The 19195-nt window shown below is 39.0% G+C and overlaps 1 protein-coding gene across 6 annotated transcripts in view; it reads right to left on the bottom strand.

Moving 5' to 3' along the window:
- The window catches only part of ADAMTSL3 (ADAMTS like 3), a 188937-nt gene that overhangs the window by 71002 nt on the left and 98740 nt on the right, over positions 1 to 19195 (bottom strand). For all 6 annotated transcript variants that reach the window (XM_075506161.1, XM_075506157.1, XM_075506162.1 and 3 more), the window contains exon 7: positions 8112 to 8238. In XM_075506161.1, coding sequence (XP_075362276.1) covers positions 8112 to 8238 — 127 coding nt within the window. The remainder of the gene's footprint in view (positions 1 to 8111; positions 8239 to 19195) is intronic.

Below are 19195 nucleotides of genomic sequence, written 5' to 3'. Positions count from 1 at the left end.
ATTTCCATCACGGCCCAACTGCAAATCTTCTTTGAGGCAGGACCTGCAAACATGGGCCCGTTGCAGGTCTTGCCTCAATGGCCCCATTGGGTGCTCTCTTCAGTGCTGGCATTAACGTATACCTAGGGGCTGGCGTAGAGGAAGTTCATTTTTGCATATTCAAAAAGTAATGCGAGTTGAAGGTCAGTGATACATTGGCTCCAGAACTACTCGTACAATGTTTAAAGTAAGAATATCTGAGTTTAGTTTTAACTAAAAAATAGTCAAAGAATGTTTCTTTCCACTTTCAACTGGACCCTTTTATAGTAGATGCTAAATTATCAGCTTCTGGTTTACATCTCCTTAGCATAGGTATGAAAACCTGCCAAATGTTCAGGATACTTCAAGCAAATACTGCAATTATTTTTTCTGAAATAAACACCTTCTTACGTTACAGTTTTTATATCGCCAATTTCTAGGAAGGTCATTTAAATATAACAATTTATTTTGGATGTAATAAAATATGATCTTTATTAATTTCATACTTGGGTATTCCACCAGAGTGCAAAATACTACAGTAAGAACAATAATACAGTTAAGGAGCCCTGGAAAAAACATTAACTACTGAACCACTTAATATCTTTTTGCATCTTGGTTTTTCATCAGGCGAATGCTAAAGATAGCCAGAAGGTAGTGGATGTGTATATCTTTAAAGTAAGGAAATAACTACTGAGTTCATATGTGCTCTACAGTATTTGAGAGAAAGCAGGTTTGAGGGGCCCATCTGTCCCTACTTGGTCAGGAATTGTATCCCGTCTTGACAACCAACCAGCAGTTACAGCACAAAACCTCAAATAAGAGTCTGATTATGACCAGTTCTGAATAAATGCAACTGCTGTGTTGAAGTGGAACCAAGGGCACTCCGCGCTGAACAGACGAGGCCCAGATTTGCAGATGTGCAGAGATGTGTAGGACTGCTCCTCTTGAGAACAACCAGGGTCTTTCTGCTGTGCTTCCTCCACCTCCTTACAGCAAGCTCCGCTCGCCTCGGCAGGCCTTGTTGATCCCTTTTCAGGATGCTTCACATTCCTTTAGCAGTACTACAGACATTCCACCCTCACCGAAGCACTCTCTGATATGGTCCAAAAGTCTCATGGGGGTGCTAAATTTGGTGTTTCTCTGCGGCGGAGACAATATTACCAGAAAGTATTTTATTTGCATTAGAGGAGATGACTAAGTTCAACACCACAGCAATGTTCAACCTCTGCAGCCCCACAGACCTGTCAAGAAGTCTCACAGCAGGAGATTCTTGTAACCTGACTGAGATAATTATGACCTAGGGCAGCCTTTCCATGAGATGAAGTAAATTATAGGAAAAAATAAATTGAGAGTTTTGGAATTCAGAGATGGGGAAATGGAAGAAAATGGGACAGGGCTGACCTAAGGGACTCCACCTTCTCCTGAGGACAGCTTTAACTTCCTACAAAACAGTAGTTACGATTGTCCAGGTCTGGCTCCAAAAAGTATGTATTCCAAAGGTCTCCAGTTCTCTGTTGAAGCATATAATTCATATTCTTAGAGGAACACAAGGCCCTTTAAACCCATTTAAAAATGGTTATGCTGTACATTCCCCATTAAATCAAGAGGATCCACACTGTTAAAAGCAGTGAACTCTTATGAAAACATAAGGGGAAATTGCTGCCCTGAAATCTATACTTAGAATTTCCAATTATCTCCCCCCCCCCCCCCCCCTTTATGTATCTTTGAAAGTTAATTGTTGACTTTTGTCTAAAGTTGAAAACAAATAAGCCCCAAGTCATCTGGAACACGCAGAAATACTAGACTGTAAAATCTGATTTTAGAGTCATAAAGCTCACCTTAAAAACTGAGAAACAGGTGAGATATTGTCTCTCTATTCTAACACTGCTTCCCCTGTAGGGATTCCTGAGGGCATGAGGGCCATCTTTCTCCAGCACCTGCTTGAAATGGCTTTCTGCTCTGACCAGGGACTCTCTCAGCACGTGTGTGTGCACACACTACACACAGCACTTGCTGATTAAGCTCACGGATTGCTTTTACTTTAGATGGCAAGGTTTGATGCCGTTTCTATGGTGTTAATGTGGATTTAGATTTTGGATTTCAATGAGAGCAACATCAGAATCCCTGCTATGGTAAGACTGGGAGCTAATCCCCAGGATCAAAATAAAGGAGCCACATTCCTGAGCTCAATCCAATTCAGCAGGTTTTATTTATTTTTCCATGTGGGCCATGGTGGACCCATTTACTGTTTCACATATGGGCCAGTTGGGATTTTTCCCTCTCTCCTCTTACAGCAGGGCAGAGGGTTTATTTCAGGCCTATAAAAACCGTTGCTTTCCATGTATTTGCTCAGCACTTATCTGCTGGTCCTCCAGCTCTGATGAAAGGCCTGTGTGCTCTCAAAATACAAAGAACAATAGTCCAGGAACAACTACCAGCACAGGGGAACTAAAAAGCTCAAAATGTTTGGAGTCTTACTGCAGTGGCTTCCCTCATCCACTCTAACATTAGGCATAATTTCAGAAGACATTGGTGCTGGGGTATGTGCTGACCTAATGACAAGCATCTGTGCAAAGCCAAACACATACTCTTTAGGAGACACCTTGACCCTAAAAGTCACATTGCAAAATCTGTATGGGCACATCCTTTCTGTCCTTCCCTCTCTGGTCCCACACTCTCCCACTCCTCTGTACCTCCATCCCTCTGTCCGCGGGCCTTATGACTCAAGGCTGCCTCTTCATCTGAGAGTGCCGCTTCTTTGCATTGTTGAGTAAGTATTTCTAAGGTGTGGTAACCTGCTTGTGAGACACACAGTGTGGCCTCAACTCATTTTAGTTACATACTTACTCCTTTCTACTTCTGGACACCTCTTCTAAAATTTGTATGCACTGGAGAGAATGTACAAAGACACACAGTAAGCAGCCCATCAAGAAAACGGATCTCAAGGAAATGCAGTGCGAAATAAATAATGAAATAGCCAATGTTCTTACACAGGAGTTTCTCCAAGTAAGACAAGAGAGATCAGGAAAGTAAAAAAGGAGGCTTCATACTACCGATAACAGCTCCAAGTAAACCAACCAAACTAGACGGATCTGTAGACTGGAATAGTTGGTGCTGAAGACCCAGCATCCACACTACACCCATTGCAGGTGCTTCACTTTGGACTAACTCTAGTCTGATGCCATGGGCTGCATATTCAGTAGCTGTTGGAGAACATTAGGTGCTTTTCTGGGGCACATCTGGTTTAGCTTCATCCAAAAAAATCCAGTTTATGCCCTCCAAGACCACTCCATGGTGTGAACTGATGAGCAGTATGTTAGGGCCATGACGAAATTTGCTTCAAAAACCATACTCTTTATCCAAACTGAAATGCTAATGTGTTGGCATTCTATCCCTCCACACACACAGTTTTCCTGCCAAAGCAGTCCCAATTCCCTCTCCTGGCTCTACATACAGCTGATTTTTCCTTTTCCTCTCCGAGTGTTTCTGACTCCATCTCCCAGCCCAGATTCCTTATCTAATCTCAGTCTTCTGCTCTTCCTCTTTTTCCTTGACCCAATGTATCTGTACAGCCAGTCCTAGGTCCTCCTCCCACCTTCTCATATCTGTCTTTCCTCCACTGTATGAACTAATGTCAAATTTTTCTGTTCATCTAGTCTCATCTTGTATTTCCCTCTCCTCATGTGATCTCATCACCCTCATTCATAAGTCTGAAGCTTGGGAGAGTGAGAAGCTCTCCACAAAATCTCTTCTGTATTGCCCGTATGTGAGGCAGGAGGCATCATAGAGTACATCCCATAGTATCAGTTCTACACTGCTGCAAAGTAGAAAGCAAGAGCAACCTCAAGGACACTTTTTAATAGCTTAGCTCTGGAAGAGCAACATGGTAATTTATTCTAAGGAGATTGCACACATATGATCTGTTTGCAGTTAGGACATGTAACAAGCTAGAGCACACTTAAAAGGACAAGTTTTCAGAAATGTCAGCTGTTAACATCCAAGAAGCCTCTACAGAGCCTGAAGGAAAAGGGGGTTGGGTTTTTTGGTTTTTTTTTTTTTTGAAGGGTTGTAGTAAAATATATGTTGATGTTCACAGATATTGCAAAAGACTTGTCCATGACCAGAAGACCATTGCCTGCCAAATTTCAAATCCCTGATCCATGATCGAGTCCAACAATGGGGGATGTTAAGACATACTAAAGAAAAGGTTTCAGGAATGTTTTGACAGTGGGAAACAACATGTTTTTCTCTGCTGTGTCCTTGGAATATGCTGAGTTGTTTTGGCTGAATTTTCTCCAAAACATTCAGCACCTGGCATGGAAAGTTTCTGACCCAGCTGTTGAATTTTGGCAAACAGTCATTCATGTAAAGTGAAGTATCAGGCAACCTTGACAATGGGGGTTACTAGCTCCATGTATATTGATTTCAAAGAGGGAAAAAGATGCGAGGTAGCAAGTTGTCACAAAACTAAGCCAGCTGATGATACTGAACAGGGAGCCTTGCAGAAGGCCTCTGTTTAGATAAATGACCAAAGTGAAATTAGGTTTTTGGTTAAGTGTCCTTGGGGATGATGACATACAAACATGTGACAATAAGTGACCTATGGTAAATTACACAAGTGCCATAGGAAATAAAATGCATGGCAAGAAGAAATTCAAACAGTTACAAGGCTATTGACATTGAAAGCTTTTGTATGAAGCTTTTAGCAAAAAGTTAAGAAAGGTAAAACTTGCAAGTATCAAACAATTTGAGAATCAAGTAAGACCAGGGTAGGACAAGTCTGTGCCTTCAACTTCACTCCTGTTAATTTCAGAACCAGCATCTTTTCTTCTTCCTTGGTATCAGAACCAGAACACTTTCCTACCATTTCTTGCCAATAATGGTGCAGAAAGCAGACATCAGGGCCCAATCCTACAATTTTTCCATGTGCACAAAGTGCAGTGGAGTTAATGGGAGTTCCATGCATATAGTACTAGAAACATCAGGCCCATGATATCTCATTTCCCAATGGGACGGTACATTTTACAACCTATTACACTTTTTGTTTGAATATCATTAGTCAAACCTTTAATCATTTTACCAGAATGTAAAATCTGGCTTGCTGGCAGAAGTCTAACTTACTTTGTCTTTCAAAGGCAATTAAGTGTTAGTGGAAAAAATAAAGAACTTTTGAAATGACAGTTCATTTCATATTTGCAAAACAGTAAGCTTTCTTTCAGTGCTGTTTAGTGTTCCGATCAAAGAAAGGCATTCATTTTATGTAAAAACATATAAAAAAGATAATAAAACAAAGTGAGTCCTTTATGAGAAATCATTTGCTATCAATGCCTCAATTTCTTTTTTTAAAATAAAGACCAAGATAACTAGGCACTTTTATTTTCCCTTATGTCGCTTTTTTTTTTTTTCATAATAAAATCTTTGGCTCTTGCTTTCCTTCCATTTCTTTAATTTGCCTCATTGCACAATAAAATTTACATCCTGCTCACAACCTTACAAGCTCCCTCTTAAATACATGTCTGTCATGTGTTGGTATTTTACTTCTCAACACTAGTTCTGAAAGCTTCCAAATGACTATTTGGAAGATATTGTGTCTCCCTCACTGATACATTAGCACAAAGAAAGCATGGCTTTATTTCCACATTTCATGCACACAGAGGATGATTATATGAAACTGCTTCCATAGTGTTGAACAACTTGACCCAAAAAAGATTTTGGCACTATCACAATACCAAGAAAATAATCAAAAGTTCTGATTTTAGTAGCATGTGTACTGCTTTGCTTATGTGAATGGTAATTCATTCATATAATCTAGCCTACTGCAGAGCAAGATAAAACCAAAACTTGACATAACTGACGTCTTTCCCCAGAATAGTCTTTCTTCATCTTTAATTTTAAAGAACTCTTCAAGAGCCACTGAATTATGACAGAGAAACAATGAACCATGGGTATTCTTAATAACCTGGTCAAGGCAAGGGGAGACCTTCCACCAAGTGATGTCAGCTGTAGTCAGCTCTTACCTGTGCCAGAATACCACAAGTGAAATTAATATTTTCTGTTGCAAAATGACAGTTTCAAAACCAGGTCCCTTTTACCAATTTGTCTTTACTGTATTTACATACTAAGCAGCAATTAAATGTGAATCTTTTTATTTCATTTATCACGAACTATCCAACCACATTTGCCAATCCAACAAGTTTAGTTTGGGTTGCCTTAGAACTAGCTAGGGTGTCCCCAGGAATCGTCCTTCTCCAGGAGAATTTCTGTTGGTGTAAAACTGGAATAGACAATGCAATTCCTTTCTGTTCCAGCTGACCTCCACATCAGAAAGGGGAAGAGACATTTTGTGTGTATATATACCTATATATCTATATCTATCTATATATAGACACAAAACAAATATAACTTGGTAGTAACTAAAAAAATATTATCCAGTCTTTACTGCTTCACAAGTGCTTGCTCTGTGCCGACCAGAAGCTCTGAGTATTTGATATGACAAAGTGAATAAAAAGTGTCCCTCCATGAAAACTCTTTTTCAGCCCATTGTAAACATTGAAGACATTTGCTCAGCGTTTCAGGATGAAAAACTTTATAAATTACTGAACTACATTCTCCCATCCACAAAAAAGGCCCCTAGTAAAGGCAGGGCAAAGTCTGACACTGATAGCCCATCTGGTACGTAAAAAAAGGCTCTTTGACTTGTGCAAAATTATTCTGTGACTTCAAAAGATGCTGCCACAAAAATATTCACTTTTTAATTTAGATTACCTTTGTTACACATATGTATTGAATTACAGAAATTATGCACCTGCACAGTGTAAGATAACCTAACATGAAACCTTGTAGATCAATACAAGTAATCACACTGCAAGCATTAAGATAATATACATTGCACCTCAAGTTACATCCACATCGAAGCGTGTAAGCTTCAAGCAGTGGCATTAAAAAAAATGCAAATATTTACATGCACTGCAATAAGAATTAAGCATGATTCAATATACAACAGCTCTTTCAAAATCAGGGCACAAGTGAAATCTTTGCAGGCTGAGCTACAGCAGTACTAAAATATATGGAGCTGTCAAAGGCAGGTGCTTCATCCATTTAAAAGAAAATACCTGCTTGCATTTTAACCTTTAGAATTGACTTAACTCTAAGAGCACCAGATCATCACCCTTGCATCTTGTGGCTCTACAGGAAGGTAACGAACCTCAAAGGCTCCACCTCCGTGTGACAAATGCACATTGTGAGTTCAGAAACAGAAAAAATAGACGTGAGGTGACTATCTCATATGATAAACACATGGGATATACACTATGAGATTACGGGGAGCATCATCTGTGAGGGTGGAAAGCAGAAGTGTCAGAGACAAGCCTCTATGTGACAAACCTTGCCTGGATATCAAAATAGCCAGACTCTTAAGTCTCCAGTAAAGGGTCTAATTCTGATACCCCTCCTCTCTTATATTTTCAATACTACTGAGACCTATAGAGTTACTCACAGTAAGATTCTAATTATTTTGAGAAGAATGGCAAAATTTGAGCCAAACACACAAAAAAAGAGAAGAAAATATTATTGCCTTTCACCTTGTGCTTTTTGTACCATACAAGTAGTTAACTTGCCTCTGAAGTTCAACTGTCTTCAGACACTTTAAAAAAAAAAAAAAAAAAAGAACACACACAAAAAAAGTGAAGTTAAGTTGAAAACCAGGCACTTTCAATCACGGGCCACAATTTCCATAATACCATCTATAAGATATTTCCATGATTTAAAAACATTGCTGCAGCATCACACATATTGCAACATGAGGATACCCTCTAAAATAAGATGTGCATCTTGATGGTTATTCCTGATAGAATGAATTGAGTAGCTCTATAAAAAAATGCATATCTCAAATTCTTTCCTAGCTATACCCTAATGTGTGGTATCCCTCATGGAATTTCAATAGACTAATCTAGCACAGACTTTAGAATAAGTAGCTTTGGAAAACTGCAAACAAGGATATAGTTAAAAGGTCAACACTCTGCAATATGTATGTTAATATACAAGCAGAAAACATAGTCAAGGATAAATTATCATAGGATCAATTTACAACCTACTTTTTTCTGGCGAGACATGTGCCTTAGCTTGTCCCCTCACAAGCCTGCATGTTGAACCATCTCCTGCACAGATTCCACAGTTGTCTTCCTTGGCATTGCTCCCAAGTTGTCGATCACAGCCTACTGCCTGCCAACATCAACACCACAGTCAGAAGGAGGGCAAAGCTGTAGTAGACATGCTCAGGTTCCTGGAATTTTATTTATTATGTTTTCCTTTTGATTTTATGAGCTGGCCTCATTCTATCAAAGCATATCTTGCTATTTAGGATTTAAAAGCACACTGTCATTTCCATAATTTTAATGATGAACCACAACAACTGATATATTAAGCTATTCAAGCATAGGAAATACATGAATCAGTTTCCCACTACTTATGTGAATGAATACCATTGAGCATTATTCTTTCCAACACAAGGGACAACTATGTTATTTACAATTTGTTTTTCATCACCTGTTTAATTATGTCTGAGAAAGGATTAATGCAATGAAATAACCCAAGTTAAATATTTAAAGGGCACTCAGCCTTCAGCTTCACAGACAAACAGCTGTGGGCAGTGCTCATAATCTAGTGTCTTGGCCATTCAAAATTTAACTGGCATTCGTGTAGACCTCCTATTTGCCTTTTACATCAATGTCAATCACATACACATTTGCTAACCAGGTCTTAAAAAAGTTCTCACCTTTTGATTTTTTTTGTTTCTGAATATGAGACCCAATCTGTAAAACTTTCCAATGATTATTATAAAAACACCCAAACTTAAACACTGCCAAAAATTCCAAAAGCAAAGTTTTTGAAAAACTGTCAACTGAAAACTCTCCAAACTACAATGAAAACATTTTTCCAGGTTTTCCGTTTTCTTCATATCAGTCACCCTACAAGAAGCACGGGAGTGAGAATGGGAAGACAAAGAAGAATAGACAACATTGACTAAAAGCACCTTCCTGCTGAAATGGAGGTAAATATTTGGTCTCACCTATCTTACCCTTCACCATTTCATAGAAGAAATTTGCAGGGAGTACCAAATGCTGAGTAACATGGTAAAAAGCTGATCTGCAGCTTCAAGTTTTCTCAAGTCAGCCTATACGCCTCTCATATCCACACATCCCTGAGAAGCGCAGCTATTTCATCATGGACATATATATTTAACCAAACTGCAAACTGACAAACAGATAGAAAGCACTCTGGAAATTCACAGTTAAAAGCAGTGCTAGAATTCTGAAATTGGCCAGCACACTCCTCTTCCTATATAAAAATGCTTGGAAGGGGCAGTCTTAGCTGCCAAGATCCACTGCATCTGTGCTATGCCAAAACTGACACACGATCCCCTTGGAGAGGTGAGGATCGAGTCTGCACATAAGAGGCAGGGTTGAGTCTTCCAGTCTCTGAGTTAACACACACACGCGGGGACACACACGCCCCACACAAATCATGCGCATCTGCTGCCAAACATGGAGAAATGTAATCCTGAAGTTTCGTGTGTCTCTAGAAAAGACAGCAAAGCAGCCCCACCTCCCAACTCCTGCCCCTTTCCCTTATATTCCCAATTCCCTACATCCTGCATTCCCTTAGAGGAGGGCATTATGGAGGATAGTTTATGATACTTCAGTTGAGAGACATGCTGCACTGAACGGCATCTCCTTACTAAAGGGTTCAGATTTACCATAGAATTCTACATTAGCAGCAGGAAATTATTTTATTCCTGCAACTGAAGGAGATCTTCATCCTATGTAGACCAGCAATGAATTCATTTTAAAAAGAAATAAGCAGCTTAACTGAAATAATGTAATGTTAGTATTAACAAAAACTTAGCTGTAAAAATGAAACAAATTAACACACGTGTATGTGAAATCAGACCATCTCAGAACAGGTGCTTATTTACTACATAGAAGCTATGCGGGAACACTATACTATAATTTAGGATTGGATTAAAGATTAAAAAGTATTCACTTGAAGATTTTTTTTAACTTTAGCTCTGGGTTCATCGCCGACATCCAGAAAATAACAAAAAGAAAAAGATTGTAAACAAATTACTCTAAACAAGCTTATCTTCCCATTTTATCACCAATCAGCATTGAGAAATGAATGAAAACACCACCATTTCAGAAACAGAAACTGGGCCACTGCCTGAATCAGAAAGCAGATAAAATTTCGAGGGATATAATAATACAGTGCTCGACACATTGGCCTTAGACTTGACAGCTCTCTTTCAATTCCCAGCTCCATAACAGACTTCCTTTTTGACCTTTGAAAACTTCCTGTGCTTTTTGATTCCAGTCTGTGAAAGGGGTATAACTGAAGCTCCCCACCTCACAGGGATGTTGCAAGAATAAATCTCCTAAAGATTCTGAAACATTCAGATGGTGCAATGATGAGGACCATACCAGTAGCTGAGAGAGTCTATATTTCCCTCGGGTAGACTTTTAAAGTGTTTATTGCTCTCCACTGCTTCTCCTCTTATTCACATACAGATAGTACTAGCACATGGGTGTAAATTGTTAGAACTACTGCAAGTATAATCTCTCCCCAGATCTCACAAACGCATTTCAATTTCATAGTGTAATCTCATTTTCTAAATATTAAGAATCTGGTTTATTCACTCATCAATTAATTCTCAAAGGAAAAATTAAGCTGCACATTGTGATACTCTCTGTGAGAAATTGCTATTTTTATTAGTTTAAGCTGTTGTGTATTTGTAGGCTACAGATCCTGCAAGCCTTTGGTTGGAGGGTATTGAGCAAGCAGAGTACTTGCAAGACCAGCCCATTAAAGCCCAACATGATAATAATAAACATGCATACTGAGCTATTACACACAGTCACTATGAAAACAAACTCTCATTGCCTATAACAAAAATTATACAACTGTGCAAACCGAGGCACTATTGTGTCCATCATGGAATGTAAGAAAAAAGATAATCAGCACAGCAGCATACTTTAGAGGACCGTTTCATATAGTATTATTGCTTATTTTTTAATAACACACAAATGCCACAGAAATAAAACAGGAGTGCTAGCTGCAAGGGACATGGATGTGGGAAAAGCTTTACGGCTCCCCTGCCAGCAAAGGCGGTATGTTCAGCTAGGTGCATTCACCCTCTGTGGACTTCCTTCCAAGAGTATGTTTATATCAACTGTTACGAATATGAGTATCAAGGAACACAATTTAGAAAATAACTCAAATTAGTATCACAACTTAGGCCTGAAATGAGCACGGAATTTCAGATTTTATTTAACATGAAGCACCCAAAAATTCTGCAGGTTTTAATGTGACAAGCCTCAAATTTAGAGCTAATTCAACAAGTATTGCTGCCCTGGGACCTTAATGAGCGAACACTAGGGTGGGGTGTATTTTAAACCTGAGTGTCTGGAGTTATCCTGTTCTATCTGTTTGTGAAACCTTGATAGGAAGCAGTATTTCTCAGACAAGCTGGGCAGCCATGGATCTCACCAAAATAACAGGAAGCTGCAAGGTATAGCTTTGGAAATAAGGCCTCGAACACATATGGTATTTTGACACCAAACGTTATGAATTTAAGGTCTTCATATTTTAGCCAATAAGTATTAGAAAAATGCAGTGTTTGAGGAAACATTTTGAAGAGAGTACATGTGTATTTGCAAGCAAAGCTGCAACAAGGACAAGAAAATGCTATATGGCAACAGCCTTCCTCAGCTCATACACCATCTCAGCAAGCCAAAGAGGTCTGATGATTTTCATGATTAGGCGTTTGCTAGGGTTAATTTACCCCACATTGCTCGCTGTTTACAGAGCAAAGGGATCAGCTATAAATATTACAGGCAGACTGGGAAAACATCTGCAGGCTGTTAGGGCATAGTCAGAAATAATTATATTAAGTGATTTTAACATAGGCTGCATAAATGAAACAAATGATAATACAAACTGTGTAATGAAAGGATTGGGACCCTGTCAATTTACGAAATCTGCAATCATAAATACCATCATTCAAAAAAATGATACAAGTATTGTAATGACGAGGTTGTGAGCAAGCTCCTCAGGCAGCAGGGAGAATATTGACCAATATGTAACAAAATGAACAATAAACAGAAATTTAATATAAAAAGGGTATTGAGGAAATGGGTACTTTGTGCATTTAATAAGTTGTCCATGATGGGGTATCTACGAATTGGCATTATTTTCAGAAGCAGGTGTCTGATCCATTACTATTGTTGGACAGAACCTGAATATGTTATTTGTCTGTGTTCTTCCAAAGGAAAAAACAGAAATATGAAAAAGAATAATACTGTTTTGTTACAAGCAGCTAGGATAGAAAGCATCTGATTAAGCAGTGAACAGAAATGCTCATCTGCTTCAATAAACTTCTAAACTAAATGTTAGTATGCTATTGTGAAAGACAATACTGAAGGGTGTTAAATATTTTGCAGCATGCTTAGAATAGTTCATGTAGGTTCAGAAAGGCAAAGGAAGAGCAAAAGGTCAGCGTATAAAATATACAGATGAAAGAGAAAAATGAAATTGCTGCTGATATGTTAGAGGTGACTATGGAACGTTACAAATATTTTTGCAAATATGAATCCAAAAATCACTCAGAAGCTCCCACGGCTGTTTCTTTAGCTCTTATTCACTTAGTAGGGTTTCAGCTGAGGAATTAGACTTAAACAAAGAAATTAATATAGCATGTTAATTTTGATTTGTGAAGGTCAAAGTATAATCTATTAAATTCAAGGATCTTCCTTTCTTAAGGAGATGTTTATAATTAACTATGATGAGAAAATGGACAGGACTGCAAGGTGACGGATTTTTAACTGGCAAAAAAAGCACTGTAGTGAAAAACACGGCAAATCCCAAACCACCTTCAGAGTGTTCTCTTAATAAACATAAATGCAAACATAGACTAGAATTGCCAATGCAGAGCCCAGTGCAGGATCAGGTTTTGAAATTTCAGCTTTTGCTTGTTAGACCATTGCTTTAGACCTCCTTCACTGTGTTATTCCCTCAAGTGACCACTCACCTCCAGCTGCAGGCACTCTCTTCCAAAATAGGCACACCACCATTTTTTGTAGAACACATTCCACAGAGGTGAGTTGTCAATTATAAAAATGTTATATGTCAATTATAAAAAAATGTTTCTGGGATGCTAACGACTCAAGATGTTATACTTCAAGTAAAGAACCTGAAGATATACCTATGCTCTACAAAAGAAGAATACTTATCTGAAACATGAGTAAAACCAGAGGTCTGTGCATAACAAGCACCATTTAAGTGTTAAGTGTCATTATCACTACCAAAAGCATGAAATTATATACAGGAATATATGTAATCATATATAATAATTATCTTTAGAAAGGGGCTCCCCCCCTTCTATGGTCCTCTGGAGTCAGAGATCCAAGTACAGCCAGAAAAAACAAACATACTGAGTTCCCCTAATAGAAGTGGCCACAAAAGAATAAATCACTGCTGTTTTTATTTGTAACAGATACATAAATTCTATGAAACATTAAGAGTGAAGTTGCACTAGTGCCATTCTTTCTCTACCTACTGTCTTAGATAAAGCTTTTTAGTGGACAGACCATTTAAATATTCAGCAACGTATATATTAAATACTATATCGTTTTCTACTTTGGCTAATAAATTTTTGATTGATACAGACCCGCATTTATCAGCAATTCCATTAAATTGATAAATTAAGATATATTTTTCAGTGTTCTATGTTTACTCGAGGGACTGGCAGTTCAGTGTCACAGAGTGATGCCCTTTATTAATGCGATTTAGTTTAATAAAATAAAAATGGAAAATCAATTCAATGATATCTCAATATGACATAATTACCGTCCTTCTAGAGTTGCTGGGCAAACCCCACAATGCTTGGGGAAATCCAGAAGGCTACTCTGAGTACGTTCACATTTGTGTGCTTTCATTGGCCCAGCTATTTCAAAGGATGCACAACCGTGTGTACACATGAAATAGACTGCTAGCAGGATTTTAACACAAATATACAGATGGCATTTAGTGAAATTCAGCCCAAGCAGCAAACCCAGCAAATAATTTAAGGGGAAGTGCCCAATGTGCTTAAAATGTAAAAGAAATACTACATTTCTGCTGAGCAAGGAACTGCCCTGCAGAATGCACAAATGGAGATGATAATTATACTTCTTCACAAGAATGTGATAGAGTTGTTATACCGAGATCCTTTTCCCTAAGGGCTGAACAATCTGTAATTATCCCAGTACATGTTGCCCAGTAGTTTTTCTTTTAAAATTGGCTAGCAACAGATCTGTTATAGCAATATCTCAGGAAGCGAATCCTGTATTGGTTGGACCACTGATCTGCTGAAGGGTGGCAAATGGGTTTTCACTGCCTAGGGAATTTGTCAAGATGTGAAAAATATAGAATGAAAGTAGACTATTACACCAAACAGATCCAATGAAATGATGTGACTGCCCTGCCACCAGGATAGTAGTACTTGGCTTGTTATAACCAAACAATTTATTTCAGTCTTACAAGAGATCAGAACTAAGATAAAAACGGAATAAAAATATCTACATACTTTTAAAGGTTATCAGCATTGCACAAAATACAAGATAACCTCAGAATTATTTCTGGCAAAAATATCTTCTCCAAGTCTTGTGACTTGAAAGGACACATGTTTTCTTTCAACATTTACTAAAAGAAGAAAATAGTGAAAAATCCTTACATGCTCAAAAAGATAAATCTCTATTGCAGTTTATTAGCATCATTCTCAAATAGGGCAAATTAAAATCCTCAGGCTCTTGGTCAGAGAAAAAGGATTTCTATTTCTACAAACACACACACCACGAAATCCAAAACTCAGAGAAATTAAGGCTGTATTTTACTGCGCAGTTGCATGTGCTATCACAGTACACAGATCTTATCACATCGATGTCAGCTGTTTGCTGCTTTTCTCCTGCTCTACTTGTCTTAGCACAGAATCATAGTACAGGCAGATGTTAGGAATGTCTGCATCCACACAACAAATAATTAATTTTAAACATGGCTATAGGAACTTATGGTAATAAAAACATGAGTATAAAACCTGTCGTGAAAATTCTGCTCTCTCTTAGTCAGTATTTTCTATGTATCTTTGCCCTGCTGTAAAACCCTGCTGTCATTCAAAGCCCATCTATTAATTTGCTTTGCAATCTGTGCTCACATCCTTCGCTTTGTGATAACTTCAGCTTGCACTTTATTTCTACACAGATAAAATATGTTCCTGCAGAGAATATAAAGAAAAAACTCCCACTGCCTCTTTCCCATGCTCATCATCTACAAGTAATTGATTCTGACAAGCAGAGGGAGAGATACCAGAATAACCCTCCATTTAAGAAAGTCACCTCCCTTTTTTTTTTTCCAATTACTTTTAAAAGTAGTGTGGAATATCAGCTTTCAAGCACCACTTTCAAACTCTGGTTTATCCTCGTTGCAGATTTAACTTGTTCCGAGACATGATTTTGTCCTCACATGGTCCTGTCTCATAACTCTTCAGTTATGTCTAAGCTCAGCCTAACAAAGGCCTGATTGTGGCACAGGTTCTCACATCTCTGCAATCAAGCTAGTGCAGGTCAGTAGCAGCCCAGAGAAGCTGACACGGGCTTCAGCATATGTTAATAAACAGAACACAGCCCCTTCATGGGCCTGGAGTATGTACCATCAGCGAATGGCCCAGCCCATCACTTCGCAGCAAGTGAAGCAGCAATCCCAGTTGCCAAGCGGAATGGGTATTAGTGGCGGTGGGAGTAAGAAAATACCCTCTGTGTAAGGATTTTCAGTTGTTCACAGATGAGAAAGCAGGGAGTAAAGGCAAAGTGTGTCAAAATGCAAACCTCAGAACAGAGGCATAAAATAAGTCAGAATGATGGGCACGAGGAGACACACCATGATGTTCAAATTCCCCAGCCATTCATACAGAGGAAAAGAATGTAAAGCAATAAAAAAACCAGAAGATAAAAAATACAGTGCATAAAATTCACTGCATACTAAAGGGCTCCTAAAAAGACTTTCCACATATTTCTGCAAGCATTTTATATCTGAAGGCAAGAGGCTAAAGAGTGTTCCGCAATTCTGTAAATCCACTTCCATCAAATAAAACAAAGTGTTTCCAAAACATTTAACTCTTACTACAGGATCTGTCACATGCTAGAGCGGATAAGAGATTATAGGACCACCCAGTAGGGGAGCAAGTACCCTTTCCCACAAGGTCTCCATTTTAAAAAATACACATACACACACTCGGAGGATAGGGCACAAACTCCCATTGGGCTTCTTGTTTATGAGAATGCTTTTGAAAAAGAAATCAATATAAGGAATCAGATTACTTCGCTGCTTTTCTGGCTAGGACCAGCCAAATCTGCCTTGATATATGAAGGTGAAGTTAGCACTGGGGGATCTGGAGGTTACTAAGGCTCTAGTTCAAGACGACACCCAAATCGTGTTTTTCTACTATCACTGCTCACATGCTTTAGGACCTTGCTAGGCTGGGAAGTAAAATTGCATTTGTATAAAGCTCACTAAAACAAAACAAAACTTGGCAGAGAGAATCACTTAGGAAAAAGAAATATAGATAAGAAACTGGAGATCAGAAAAAAATCCACTACTTATCTGACAAGAAAGGATAAACTTAGACAGTAAGAAATCCCTATAGGGAGTGTTTCTCCATAAGAAACAGTAGGAGGGAGAATAAGACAGGATCTGAAAAGAGACATCAGTTTCTAGCGGCAGTGGGCAGCTGCAAAATAAAAACAAGTGATTCCAAAAGACCTTTTCAGTGGCTGACAGTATCCTATTATTGCCTGTAGCAAAAGCACACCTCTGAGTTGCCAACAATGCCATCGCAAGGGAACCGCTATACCGAGGTGGGCTGTGACATTAAAAGTGGTGCAAGTGCAGCCCTTGGAGGGCAGCTACGTGATCTGCTGGCTTGGGCAGTGCCGAGCCTCCGTCGGGCAAGGAAACCAACCCACTGAGGCCACGGAGGGTGATGCTGGCAGGTTACGTAGGATGTGGTAACCCGTGCTCAGCATGGCCCCATCCTTCAGTGAGACTTCTGGAGAGCCACCAACATTTCCCAGCTGAATTGCAGCTGGAGCTCCCCACTCTCCTCAGTTTTATGACATATGTCACATGGATGTGTAGTCATATGAAGATTTTGATACATAGCTCTGAGAGCCAGGAAGTTTTGTTGGATCTACATGAGTAACTCCCATAGTCTCTCTGGATAAGGTTCAACGTGCCAGCTCTGGTGCCTGCAGTAATAGGTAGGCAGAGTAGAGGTCTCTACACCGGGATTCCTCCATGCTCCAAAATGTACTTTACTCCGTGTGTTCGCTAATTACTTGTACCCAAGAAAGACTGCCAGATTCAGTATAAAGTCTGACTTAACACAGAGCTACCTCGAAATCAATTCTTCCCATGAATAAGTTACTGGAGGTTTGAAGACTAAATAGGAGGAAAAGGCAATGTGGACATGTTTTTCGCATTTTTAAATATTAAAAAAAGATTTCAAATGTTCACTTTGAAAAAAAAAAAAGGTGCTTTTAAAACTGCTATTCAAGAATTAACTACTCTGACTAACATGTGTGAGAAACACAGTTTTATGTCTGCAGTAACACTGGATGGAAAGGAAACATTCCTTTCTAAGTATCTGAACACCAAACCTCCTGTGCATCTTGGGCAGTCCTTTAACACATTTACAGGCAAAAATAGAACAAGAACCCAAAGGGAAAGTACACAAAACGCCTTAAATTAGCACTTTGAGAAAGCAACTCTCAGAATAAAAGGGGTCAAGATTCAGAAGAAATTAATAAACTGCCATGATTTTAAGTTTTAAGCACAAGCAAAGCTCATAAAAAAATTCTTCTGCAATATTCTTCCAAAAGCTTACAGAAACTGTTTTCAATGAAAACTCCAACAGATATTTACATCAAGCTTAGGAGTGTTTTGGTGGTGAGCGAGTGAGATACGTACTTGCCATATCATGACATGTGACAGAAAAGAACTAGCATGGCAGAAGTTGATGGCACTCCACTTGACATATGGGATGTGTTCTGATGTCAGCTAAATTTATGCCATATGCTACAAAGCATAGTGTAGTGTCTGCCTTTTTTGGAACACAAACAACTCGCTGACACTAAATGGAAAGTTCACCACAGGATTTACATCATCTTTGACCTAATTGTGACAGCCTAGGACAGAACTACTCAGGCTGCTCCTTAGGACTCCAGATTTTTTGGGTGATGCGTGTATTTATTGTCCAAACACATTACTCCATATTAGGAAAATTATTACTGTAACCATTTCAGGTACTGACACAAGTAACGCCCCATTCTGCATGCTGGTAGAAAAAAGCAGGTCTGCATGAATTAAAAACAAAAACCAAGGAGAGGCAGGGCCCCAAAGCAGGCGGAGTAACTGGGTAAATGTTGCCCACACATGTGCCTGACATGCAGATGTTTTTAAATGTCTCCACCCACATCCAGATGGGCACAGCGGGAATACATTATATGAAAAAATGTGTTGGGAGTTGTGCAGAGACTAGAAAAAATATCAGAAGTTAAGTGTGAAAATCCTCCCGGCAGTGAAGTTTTGACCTGTCCCCGTTTAACACAACAGCCCCAGATATTTGCTTTGGTAACAGAAGCACAGCAGTAGCAGACTAAAACATGATCAAATGGTTTGGCTGAGTTAAGCCTCAAGCAACCCCAAAATATCTTATTAACTTTCTCAATAAACTTTTCCCTGCTCCACTGCCTTTAGATTTTACTTCCCCTGAAGCCTCAAACCTCCTATCCAGAGAGCAGTTTTGTCATCTCACGGTTTTCTTTGACAGAGCGTTATTTAGTTTGATTCTGCTTGTTAAGGGAAGTGCAAAGAATCAGAACTGAAGCTGGACAACAGGAACTCACCGTCCTTGTAAATTCATATGCTGCCAAGGAGAGAGTCCGAACAAGAATCCAAGAGGCAGAATTAGTGATGCAGCCCTACCTTACCAAGAATAAGAAAACAGATGAAAGTGAAATCCTGTTGGGGGGGGTGGGCAGGGAGGAGGCGAAGCTGAGATCTTATAGAAGCTGCCAGCTTTGAGACAATAAAT

The sequence above is a fragment of the Mycteria americana genome, chromosome 6 (genome assembly GCF_035582795.1).
Source record: "Mycteria americana isolate JAX WOST 10 ecotype Jacksonville Zoo and Gardens chromosome 6, USCA_MyAme_1.0, whole genome shotgun sequence".
Lineage (NCBI taxonomy): Eukaryota > Metazoa > Chordata > Aves > Ciconiiformes > Ciconiidae > Mycteria > Mycteria americana.
The sequence above is the reverse complement of the archived record's forward strand: the minus strand, read 5'-3'. Positions and strand labels throughout refer to the sequence as shown.